The 12,164-nt window shown below is 36.6% G+C and overlaps 1 protein-coding gene across 1 annotated transcript; it reads left to right on the plus strand.

Moving 5' to 3' along the window:
- The first annotated feature begins 568 nt into the window (after positions 1 to 568).
- On the plus strand, positions 569 to 12,145 carry LOC109046159 (structural maintenance of chromosomes protein 2-like). The gene is made up of 24 exons (XM_042774639.1): positions 569 to 869; positions 1,163 to 1,312; positions 1,395 to 1,517; positions 1,803 to 1,841; positions 2,017 to 2,127; positions 2,327 to 2,371; positions 2,727 to 2,960; positions 4,302 to 4,451; positions 4,731 to 4,964; positions 5,697 to 5,856; positions 6,022 to 6,139; positions 6,242 to 6,380; positions 6,796 to 6,915; positions 7,014 to 7,218; positions 8,204 to 8,339; positions 8,437 to 8,561; positions 8,697 to 8,890; positions 9,008 to 9,151; positions 9,404 to 9,598; positions 9,675 to 9,875; positions 10,722 to 10,838; positions 10,954 to 11,114; positions 11,315 to 11,462; positions 11,601 to 12,145. The coding sequence occupies exons 1-24, from the start codon at positions 702 to 704 to the stop codon at positions 11,781 to 11,783; spliced, it is 3,600 nt and encodes a 1,199-aa protein (XP_042630573.1). The 5' UTR covers positions 569 to 701; the 3' UTR covers positions 11,784 to 12,145.
- The last annotated feature ends 19 nt before the right edge of the window (positions 12,146 to 12,164 follow it).

The raw sequence follows: 12,164 nt of genomic DNA on the forward strand, positions 1-12,164 counted from the left end.
CATGTGTAACTGTGTGCAAGACAGCTTTGATTCTTTGCATGCATAATATTCTTGGTACCAAAGGATTTGCCGCTTATTAAAAGTAGGCATCTGTAAATGTACAGCTACTTACCAAATAAATATATAACTGAATTGGGATTAAATGTTTTTATTTCGTGGAAAGACTGAGCTCGTGATTACATAACTAATTCAACTACATATCAAATATAGTTTAATGGTCGTTACACAAAAATAGAATGCCGTGACTGCCCAGAATTAATTATTCCACAGAGTCGTGTAATAAAAATATGCTAATGTAACAGGTTAAACATGCACTACGAAGTGCACAAACTTGAGCCAAAGCCCCCTGTTGACGTCACACACGCTTTAATGTTTTGGGGGTGGCTAAAAAATAGCCTGAATCAAGAGAATCATTTTATTTCTACTTCTAATAACAGTGCTTAGTTTGTAATGACCGCGAATTCTTGCGAAATAAACTAACATTTTTTCTAACTACATGCAGAATTCGAGTGAATTTATTTGTTTGTAATTTAACTCGTAACTTATATCCGCCCATAACGGCGTAGCGGAAGCGCGCCTGGCGCCAAATTTCAAGTTTGGATGGTTGCGCTGAAAACATCGCCGAAGTTCTTCGAGGTGATCGCGAATACACTGTATAGCGTTTTTGCTGTGAGATTTTCCTCACACGGTGGTTTGTCGAAATGTACATAAAGTCTATTGTGCTAGAGGGCTTCAAGTCCTACGCCGAAAGGACGGAGATTAACGGATTCGATCCGTTTTTTAACGCCATCACTGGACTGAACGGCAGTGGAAAGTCAAACATACTGGACTCCATCTGCTTTCTGCTCGGGATTTCTAACCTATCACAGGTCAGTTTTAATACATTAAATATCATCTACACCTATCCATATGAATAAATCTGGCAGCTTTGTGATGGCGGTTTTTAATAGCTGTGGTTTGCGCATCTATCTATTTATTTATTTATTTAATTGTTTTGCCTAGTTAAAAAACAAAAACAATGTATGAATCACTAGTATGACAACATACAAAATTCAAAAAACAACCTTAAGTAAAACAGAATAGCATGATTGTTTAATTATCATGGAAACAGGTTTAACAGCTAAATGTCATACTGATAGTTTTGGCTTGTCAAATCTTGTAGGTTCGTGCCACTAATCTCCAAGATCTGGTGTACAAAAATGGCCTGGCTGGGATCACCAAAGCAACTGTGTCCATCACTTTTGACAACTCCAACAAGAAACAGAGTCCACTTGGGTTTGAGACGCATGATGAGATTACTGTTACACGACAGGTATGTGGCTTGAGATCGGTGTTTGCGCCACACTCCCGCTGATGACACTCATTATTGTGACGTTGTTATTTGTGTTGTGCAGGTGGTCATAGGCGGACGAAACAAGTACCTCATCAACGGCGTGAACGCGAACAATCTGCGAGTCCAGGATCTGTTTTGTTCAGTTGGCTTGAATGTCAACAACCCTCACTTTCTGATCATGCAGGTAACCATCATAATACACTGATTTAAGACTTTTCAAGTTTTGTGGCCTGAAAAGATTTATATTTATGAAATTATATCGGATGTTCATATTCTTAACCACAGGACTTTCGATTTAAAATGAACGTGAATGGCTGATTCCTACTTTTATTTTACGTCTGTAATGTGAAATTTGTTGAGGACAGATTGTCACAAGCAAATAGGGTTCATTTTAGTTTCATATTTTTAGACAGATTTGTGCCAGTTACAGTTCACATTCTCACTCACTCCTGTCGTATGTTTATTTCAGGGCAGAATCACCAAGGTCTTAAACATGAAGCCTCCGGAGGTGAGATGTTTGTCACTTGAATGTACTTGGTTGTGATCTTATCACTTTTATTTTATTTTAGTAGTAAAGCTTGAAGTTGAATTGCAGTGCACTGATGGACGAATTGACACAAACTGTCTTAGATGCAAGTTGTACTGTAAAGTTTAAAATGATGAATATATGTTTTCATTCACAGATTCTGGCTATGATTGAAGAGGCTGCAGGCACCAGGATGTACGAATGCAAGAAGATTGGTGCTCAGAAAACTATTGAGAAGAAAGATGCCAAGCTGAAGGAGATTCAGACTGTACGTGCATTTATTATTATTTTTTATTATTGTTTATTTAAATGACCCAACAGTTGGAACAACCAGCAGTTTCGTCTAATGGCAATGAGAATCTTTGTGTGTGTGTGTGTGTGTGTGTGTGTGTGTGTGTGTGTGTGTGTGTGTGTGTGTGTGTGTGTGTGTGTGTGTGTGTGTGTGTGTGTGTGTGTGTGTGAGACAGATCCTGGAAGAGGAGATCACCCCTGCTATGGAGAAACTGAAGGAGGTATGTGTTATTAAAAAAGTATTGCTAGTATTTAGGAATAGTTAAGTGCAAAAATATAAAATATTTTCTTGTATTAACCCCATGTTACTGTGAAACACAAAATAAATCTTAGACTGAATAGTAATTAATTAATAATAAATAACTTATTTATAATTTATTGTATATGTGTATATTAGATTCACGTTATAAGAAAACCATGCATTATTTATTTACACCTTTATCATATAAATGAAGTGGTTAATTATTAATAAAGGTATTCTAGAGGCTTTACATTACTGTGTGCCACTCTTTTTCTTATACAATGTATATTTATGATCTTTGTCACACCCTGTCTGTCTCCCTTGCTTCTTCTCAGGAACGTGCGTCCTACCTGGAGTACCAGAAGCTCATGCGTGAGATCGAGCACTTGAGTCGACTGTACGTGGCGTACCTGTTCGTGTGTGCCGAGGAGACCAAGCTGAAGTCCACTGAAGACCTGCAGGAGATGCAGAGCTCCGTCGCACAGCTGCAGGAGAACATGAGGCAGAACGAGGCCAAAGTGAAGGAGCTGAGCGCAGAGATACAGGAGCTGGAGCGCAGGAGGGACAAGGTAAACAGCAGAGCAGACGCTCAGAGAGCAGGAGCAAGAAGCAATAGTGTATGCGTCGGAAACATTCAAAGGAAAAAATCAGCCTTTAATTGTTTCTCACTTGTGTAATGAAGCTTCCAAACTTTTCTCCTTGATTTCTGGTCAAGTGCTTTGCAACAGCCTGCATGAACAATAACACATGCATTCCAAAAGCACAATATAATATATAAATGTGAAATGCCAGCCACATGATATGTAACAATTTACAGTTTTAACAGTTATATAGCATTAAAATAAGTCAAAACAGTCATTGCAACTGATAATGTTTCTTTTATCTAGTTGAAATGTTTATTTGTTTTTGTTTTTTTTATCTAGCAAGATGCCTTTATGATTTTATAGCATTTTAGAGAAGAGATAAAAACGGACGAAAATGTATGCCACACCGCATATAAAACTTTGTAAGACTTTACATTATTTGGATAATTAGTTAATGAAAAAAAAAACAGCAACAATTAAATCTGATTATGTTGTATAGAACTGATTATTATATATTGATATTTAATATTAATATTTACGGTCCAATTTTATTGTGTTACTTTCAGTAAAAGTGGTTATTTTATTGGTTTGTGTTTTTTAAATTCAGTATCATTAAAATTATTGAGTTAAATGAAAAACTCTTACAAAATTATTTTATATTATTTTATAATTAAATTTTTGTTAAATTAAAAAGTATAATTAAAATTTTGTTAGGTTTTGTGTTCGGTTTTGGTTTTCTGCCAAGTGCATCCAGAATTTTAGGTTTTGGCCCAGAATCTGCATTTCGGTGTATATATATATATATATATATATATATATATATATATATATATATATATATATATATATATATATAATTTTTTTTTTTTTTTTTTTTTTTTACATCATTTAAGTGAAAAGGCCACTTTAAGCTTAAACTCAAAGTCTTTTGTCAGCACTTCATGAGAATCAACAAATGGTTAGTAATAATTTTCCTCCCACTGTTGTGGAGAAAAAACTGTCTCTAATTTATTAGAAATTATTTGTGGTCCTGTTGGACCGCAGTCTGCTAAATGGTGTGGTGTGACCTCTGATTTAAATAAGTAGTAGTTTCTTTTACCTGGCCAGGTTTTTTAATCGTGAACTTGTCCTGTGGAGACTGAAGGTCTGTAACAGATGGTGGGTAATGGACTGGCAAAAGTATTAAAATCTTTGTACGGGAAAGGATATTTGAATTTTTAATGATGCAAATTGATACCTGTTAGCAAAGTGTGTGGTTGATTGATTGAATATTTCTATCTCCTGTTGTATTCCATTAGCATGTCTCATTTCTGTGTCTGTCTCTAGGAGGTTGGGGGGGTGTTGAAGACTCTGGAAGAGACCTTGTCTGAAGCACAGAGAGTGGACACAAAGGCCCAAAGCGCTCTGGACCTGAAGAAGCAAAATCTGAAAGATGAGACCAAGAAGAGAAAAGAGCTGGTCAAAAACATGGAGGAGGTAAAACAGGATTCAGGACTTTTGGTTCCATCTTTTGTCTAAAAATTAGTTTAGAAATATCTATGTGCTTGAAATATTTTTAAAAGCTCCCCAAAACTTTGAGTAAATAAAAAAAGGTACAAATAGATTTAATACTAAAATGAAATAAACTGAAATAGAAATAATAGTATCGATTAAAGAATAACATTCCTGTTGGGTTGGGAGGAAACTATTTCATAACTCAAAATATTGCCAGAAATCAATTTGTTTTACATAAATGTAAATGTTTCGTTGGACTAGGATAAGAAGATGATGTCAGCTAAGGAAGTGGAGGTTGTCAAGGCTATGGACCGGCTGAAGGCTGTGCAGGAGGAAGGGCAGAAGGATGCAGAAGCACTGGAGGCGGCTCAGCAGCATTTTAAGGCAGTGTCAGCTGGCCTCTCCGCCAATGAAGATGGAGCTGAAGCCACACTTAGTGGCCAGATGATGACCTGCAAGAATGACATGAGTAAAGCTGAGACGGAGGCCAAACAGGTTAGCTTTTTGACCTTTAACATCCATCCGATAATCACAGTGATGTGGGAATGTTTGCCCACTGTACCTTAAAAATGAAACTTGAAAAATTCTGTTCACTGTCCATACTGTGTTATTACGTGGATCAGTTATGTCTCATAGCTCTACTCAGCAACTTTATGATTATCATGTGTTAGAAATAACCTACTGTTAAAAAATTTGGGGAAGGGTCTTTTAATGCTCTTCAAGGCTTCATTTATTTGTTGAAAAATGGCATTAAAGTAAAAGTAGTACAGTAAAAGTTGTAATGTTGTGAAAAATTGTTACAATTAATAATAATTTTCCTATTTTAATATATTTTAAAATGTAATATATTACTGTGAAGTCAAAGCTGAATTTTCAGCATCATTACTCCAGTCTTCAGTGTCACATGATCTTCAGAAATCATTCTAATATGCTGATTTGCTGCTCAAGAAACATTTTTTTTTATTATTATCATTGTTTGATGATCTGGGCTGTTTAGTATTTTTTTTTATAAATTTATATTTTTTTTTTTTTGATTTTTGTGGTTTGTTTTTTTTGTAGATTTGAAGCAGTTTAATGCATCCTTTCTGAATAGAAGTACTGGTATTAAAAAAAACAAAGCTACTGACCTCAAACCTTTGAACAGTAATATGTTATACTGTTACTGTATTATATTTTATTATATATTTTTTTTAGGTTGATGCTAAGTGACTCTGTTCTGTCCCTTAGGCTCAAATGAAACTGAAACACGCTCAGCAGGAGCTGAAGACTAAGCAGGCTCAGGTCAAGAAGATGGACAGTGGCTACAAAAAAGACCAGGACACATTTGAGGCTGTGAATAAATGCATAGAAAAGCTACAGGCTGAAATGAAGAAACTCAACTACGAAGGTACTGAATGCATTTTGAATGCGATTATAGTGTTTTTAGATGCAGTTACCTAAAGCCTAACCAAAAACGTGAATTTTAAAACTTAAGACAGAACTAAATCATATCAGTCTTTGTCTAAGACAATAGTTTAAAACTATTTCAGAGGAGATTGACTTGTGTGTTCAGATGGACGAGAGGAGCGTCTGTTGGAGCACAAGAGGCAGTGTTCACGGGACGTCAATCAGCTCAGAGAAACCTACGAGTCCCTCATGAGCCAATTTCCCAACCTGCGCTTCGAATACACGTGAGAACATGCGAGCCATTTTCATCTAGACTCATTGCTTATGTGTCATTTATACGCTTCATAAATTCATTTATTGAATCCCTTGGTACTGTGTGTATATAGGAACCCAGACAAGAACTGGGACCGCAGTAAGGTGAAGGGTTTGGTGGCAAATCTTTTCACAGTGACTGATGTGTCAAACGCTACAGCTCTGGAGGTGGTTGCTGGTGGTCGACTCTATAATGTAGTGGTTGACAACGAGGTGAGGTTTTTGTTTTTGTTTTTAAGCAGAGATGCATAAAAATGTATCATAAGACATTTTTATTGTTAGAAAGCATTTCTATTTCATATGAAGTTGTTCTTTTGAACTTTGTTAATTGAAGAACCCTGGAAAAATGTATCACTGTTTCCACAAAAATATTAAGCAGCTGTTTTCAGCTTTTATAATGGCTGCTGAAAATTCAGCTTTGCCATCACTGGGAAGAAATACATTTTAAAAAGGAAAAAGATTAGAAAATGGTTATGTTAAAGTGTAATATTTTGCGAAATTACTGGTTTTATTATATTTTTGATCAAATATATCTAACCATAGTAAGCATCAGAGACTTTTTTCAAAGACACTAGTTTTTCATTATCTGGCAAAATTATGTTTTGTTTTTAAACTTGTCTATTTGCAGGTTACTGGAAAAAAGCTTCTGGAAAAGGGTGAACTGAAACGCAGATACACTATCATTCCTCTGAACAAAATCTCAGCACGTACCCTCAATAACAATGTAGTCCGCACTGCCAAAAACTTGGTGAGAACCCTGCTAATGAGCTGCTGTTGTTGATTTGATTATGATTTGTTAGAAATATTCTCAGTGGGTTTTGTTTAATTAAATGTTTTTTGTTGCAGGTCGGGCCAGATAACGTGCACACAGCTCTGTCATTGGTAGGTTATGAATCTGAGCTAAGGAAGGCCATGGAGTATGTTTTTGGAACTACGCTGGTCTGTGACAGTTTGGACAATGCTAAAAAAGTTGCATTTGACAAAAGTGTGAGCACCAAAACTGTTACGCTTGGAGGAGACGTGTTTGATCCTCAGGGAACCTTGACTGGAGGTTTGTATATGTGTGTCTATAACTGCGCAAGATGCAGAGCATAACAAAAGTAATCAAACCTGCCGTCAGTTCTGTTTACTAATTTACAACTCTGAATATTTGTCATTTCACCAGAATTCCAAATGGCATCAATCTTACTTTTTTACTCTTGTTTTTTCGGTTCTTTTTAAATTCTGACTGCTATATAACAAATATTTTAATGAAAATGTTGGACAAATTGTGAGAAGAAAAATGTGCTAATTGTCTGAAAATACCTATAGAATATATATGTAATTCTCTGAAGTTTTTTTTTTTTTTCTTTTTTTTTATTTTTGTTTTATTTATTTTTTGTTTGATTTTTTTTTTATTTTTTATTTTTGTATTTTCATTTTATTTTCATTTATTATGTTTTTCTTTTTTTTAGTATTTTTTTTTTATTCTATTTAACTATAATTTTTATTTTAGTCTTTTTAATACTTCAGCTTGTTTCAGTTTTAATAGTTTTAGCTGACTTTAACAACACTGAGTATAGCCTGATTTTGATGGGTTTTATGCGATACACCCATAAGAATTATAGACTGAACATGCAAACAGCATATCCAGGATTTAAGCATTTAATCTGTATTTTGAAGAGCAGTCAGAGATTTGTTTTAGAGCTCAGATTCCAGCAATTTGTGCAGATTTACATGTTATATAACATGCAAATGCTGTTACACTATTTGCTTTTATTTTTGTTTGTTAGTTTATGTATTCGGTGGTAGTCGAATTTGGTGTTTAAGCTACAGGAACATTCAAAGACATCTTTGCTGTACTATGTGCATTTCACCATTATACTGACCCTTGAAATCTAGTTCTCACTCAGCATTAGCTGCTGAAAAACCAATATTGGTGCACCACTATTTACAATGTATTTACTATTTAGGGATGAGTTTGCGGTCTGAATACATTTAAAAGGCACAATATAACATTGTGTTCTCTAGTAATGGTTACCTGTGTGTGTGTGTAGGTGCACGTGCTCAGACGGCCTCCGTCCTGTCTAAACTGGCTGAAGTGAAGGACCTTCAGGACAGTCTGAGGACTAAAGAGGCAGAACTCACCGCGGTGGAGTCTGAGCTCGGCAGCCTTAAGGGAACAGTTGAGAAGTGAGTCTCTGTGACCAATATATCACCTCTCCAAATCCTCACTGACCAATCAGAACAAAAGTACAAGGCAGAAAACTGAAATGTTGTTCTCTTTCAGATATCGTCAGCTTAAGCAGCAGTTGGACCTGAAGACTGAGGAGGCTCGGATCCTGGAGACCAAACTCCAGCAGAGCTCCTTCCACAAGCAACAAGAGGAGCTGGAAAACCTGGGCAAGACCATCGGTACACACAAATCCCCCTCTTTGCCAAAATGGCATTAGTTCTCTTTCTGAAACCGGTGGTTTGTATTAAAGTCCACAGTATGGGCGATTGTTGTTTTTAATGCTCTTTAAATGTCATGGTGTTCTGTTTCTTTAGAGGATTGTGAGGAAACGCTAAAGAAGACAAAGGAGGTTCAGAAGAAGGCTGAAGAGAAATACAAAGTTCTGGAGAACAAGATGAAAAACGCAGAGGCAGAGAGAGAGAAAGAACTGAAAGCAGCCCAACAGAAACTCAACCAGGCCAAAAGCAAAGCAGATGCCTACAACAAGAGACTGAAAGAGAAGCAGCAGGTACCTATCAGGCTCCAGACACTGGACATGTTTACACTGGACATATCGCAATACACCAGCTAGAAGCTGTCTACACTGGACACTTGTTTGAAACCAGCTCTCTGTTTCTGTCTCTAGGAGGCAGATGCAGTAGCTCTGGAGTTGGAGGAGCTGAAGAGAGAACAGACTGGATATGAGCAGCAGATTCAGGCTGTAGATGAAGCTCTCAAAGCCATACAGGAACAGATCGACACCATGACCACTGAGGTTTTGGCCAGTAAGGTACAGAAACTACCTCTTTAAGAATTGCCTAGATATTTTTGGGTGGACGGTTCCTTAAAAAGGATCATTCCGTTATCATTTATAACAAAAAATACAATGGAAGTCAGTCGGAACCTGAACTGTTTTGGGTACACACCATTCTTTAAAATACCTTCTTTTATAACATGCTATTTTTGGGTGAACTGTGTCTTTAAATGTATATGCCGTAAATGTTAACTGTCAAACTTTGTGTGTGTGTGTGTGTGTGTTTAGGAGGCAGTGCGTGTTGCGCAGGAGCAGCTGTCCCAGCAGAAGGAAGTGATTCTGGGACAGGAGAGAGAGATTAAAGGAAAGACCGGAGAAGCAAAGCGTCTCCGAGAGCAAAACAATGACGCGCAGCTCAAAATCAAAGAGCTGGAACACAACATCAGCAAACACAAGAAAGACAGCGCTGATGCCACAGCCAAGGTCAGAGCAAGTTAATGACACCATTAGAGACAAGCCTGTTGTAGATTAGTGTATCTAATGATTTTTGTGTGTACAGGTGGCCCGCATGTTAGCAGAAAATGAGTGGATCTCCTCTGAGAAGCATCTCTTTGGCCAGCCTAACACTGCCTATGACTTTAAAACCAACAATCCCAAAGAGGCTGGACAGAGGCTGAAGAGACTCGAGGAGACTAAAGACAAGCTGGAGAGAAACGTCAACCGCAGGGCCATGAACATGCTCAGTGAGGCTGAGGAGAGGGTATGACCTTTGACCTCTTAAGTCACAGTGCCATAAAAGATGCAAATACAAAAATGCATCAACTTGAGAGCAAAAGAGTAGAGGTTAGTCTAGAAGAACTTAAGATCATGTCTAGGTCATATTTCACTCCAGAACTTAAAGAAAAAATCAGTAAATTATATTTTTACATGTTTTGTTTTTTACATTTTTCTTGACAATTAAAGGTCCTTAAAAGGCCATTTTTCTTTTCTTTTTTTATTATTGCTGTCTTTTCAAGCTTAGGCTATATCTTGTATATACATTAACTTTCAAAATGTTTTGGTTGGCAAGATTTTTTTTTTTTTTTTTTTTAGATGATTTGAAAGATATCTCACCAAAGCTGCATTTATTCGATCAAAAATACAGTATTTTAAAATCTAATTTATTTGAGTGATGCAAAGCTGAATTTTCAGCATGAATTACAGTATTCAGCGTCACATGATCCTTCAGAAATTATTCTAATCCACTGACAAAAATAATTGTTTCTTGAGCACCTCCAAATTAATGTTGAAAATAGCTGATATTTACTCAGAGAATCCTGGAAAAGCATTACTGCTTCCACAAAAACACTGTTTAATAGAACACATTTATATTAAATAGAAATCTTTTTTAGTATTATAAATGCCTTTACTGTCACTTCAATCGTATTGACTGACCCCCAAATTTGTTTGACATTTTTGAGATTTGTCCCAGTTCCAGCTCTGATATTATTTTATTAGTAGCATTTTATTTATTCATTGTTTTTTTGCTTGTTAATAATAATATTGATTCTTATCATTTTTAATTATTATTTGTAAAAGGTAATAAACGCTGTCTGCCTTCTTTCAGTACAATGACCTGAAGAAGAAAAAGAGAATAGTTGAGAATGATAAAGCCAAAATCCTGGAAACAATTGAAGAGTTGGACCAGAAAAAGAATGAGGCTCTCAATGTGGCGTGGCAGAAGGTAAAATACCCACCATGACCCATTCAATTTGCAACTAATTTAATGAATTACAACTAGTAAGTAAAAAAACAAAACAAATGATGCATCTCGTTCAGTACAACGTGTGTGATTTCAGGTGAATACGGATTTTGGCTCCATATTCTCCACCTTGTTGCCTGGGGCAAATGCCCGTTTGGCTCCACCTGAGGGCTGCGGTGTCCTGGACGGGTTGGAGTTTAAAGTGGCTCTAGGGAACACGTGGAAAGAGAACTTGACAGAGCTCAGCGGGGGTCAAAGGTCAGCTTTTGCCAACTCTTGCTAAAAATGGCATATCGCTTGTTCCTAAAATCAATAATCATTTTGGTTATAGCTCTCCAGGTCAACGTTTTCTTTACCACAGATCCATTAGAGCATAAGATCGTGGACTGAGCCGGTTACTGCATATTTCCCAGTACATGTGCTGCCCATTGATCATCTGATGCGTTTGTGTGTTTCAGGTCTCTGGTGGCACTCTCTCTGATTTTAGCCATGTTGCTGTTCAAACCCGCTCCTATTTACATCCTGGATGAAGTGGATGCTGCTCTTGATCTGTCACACACGCAAAACATCGGACAGATGCTGAGGACACACTTTACACACTCACAGGTATTGCACATACTCAAAAAATATCAAAATGAGCAACACGTACATTTTTCAGTGCATCCGTAACAGAACAGCTTTAGCATGACTGTGTTTGATCCCAACACAAACTGAAGTTTATTTGTATTTTTTTCTTCTTTGCAGTTTGTGGTGGTGTCTCTGAAAGATGGAATGTTCACTAATGCAAATGTGCTCTTCAAGACCAAATTTGTGGATGGCATCTCCACAGTCACTCGCACAGCACAGACACATGAGGGAAAAGTTTGGGCCCAGCGCACCAAGGAGAAAGCCAAGGACAAACGCCAGCGACAGATACTGGCCAGCTAAATGCTAGCTGTCTGCACAATTTTTTCAAGTCCGATATATTAAGCTTTTAATACTTTCATTTGAGAAAATGAAATGATATATTTAAATTTTTAGTACTAGAAGCTTTCTGTTCACACCAGATTTGTTCATCTAATGAATGTAAAAAAAAAATCACCTCTTTACATTGCCCATTTTAAAACACTGTTTTATTCACACACATTTTCTCCACATTATGGAGTGTAGTTGCTATGCTACTTTTTTATCCTGTATATCTGTTTTCTCTCTCTGTATACTATATTTCAGTATATTTGTTTGTATGGTGACTTTTTGTCTTTTCAAACTTTGCAAACTAGTTTTGTATAAATAAAATGTCAAAAATGGTAGTGGTGTCAGAAATTGTCA

The sequence above is a fragment of the Cyprinus carpio genome, chromosome A1 (assembly GCF_018340385.1).
Source record: "Cyprinus carpio isolate SPL01 chromosome A1, ASM1834038v1, whole genome shotgun sequence".
Taxonomy (NCBI): domain Eukaryota; kingdom Metazoa; phylum Chordata; class Actinopteri; order Cypriniformes; family Cyprinidae; genus Cyprinus; species Cyprinus carpio.

Bases quoted from the DNA above. Each gene is read 5' to 3' on its own strand.
- LOC109046159 (XM_042774639.1), top strand. From the start codon at position 702: ATGTACATAAAGTCTATTGTGCTAGAGGGCTTCAAGTCCTACGCCGAA. The intron at 8,562-8,696 runs GTACACACAAAT...CTGTTTCTTTAG, and splicing joins AAACCTGGGCAAGACCATCG to AGGATTGTGAGGAAACGCTA. The intron at 11,463-11,600 runs GTATTGCACATA...TCTTCTTTGCAG, and splicing joins CACACTTTACACACTCACAG to TTTGTGGTGGTGTCTCTGAA.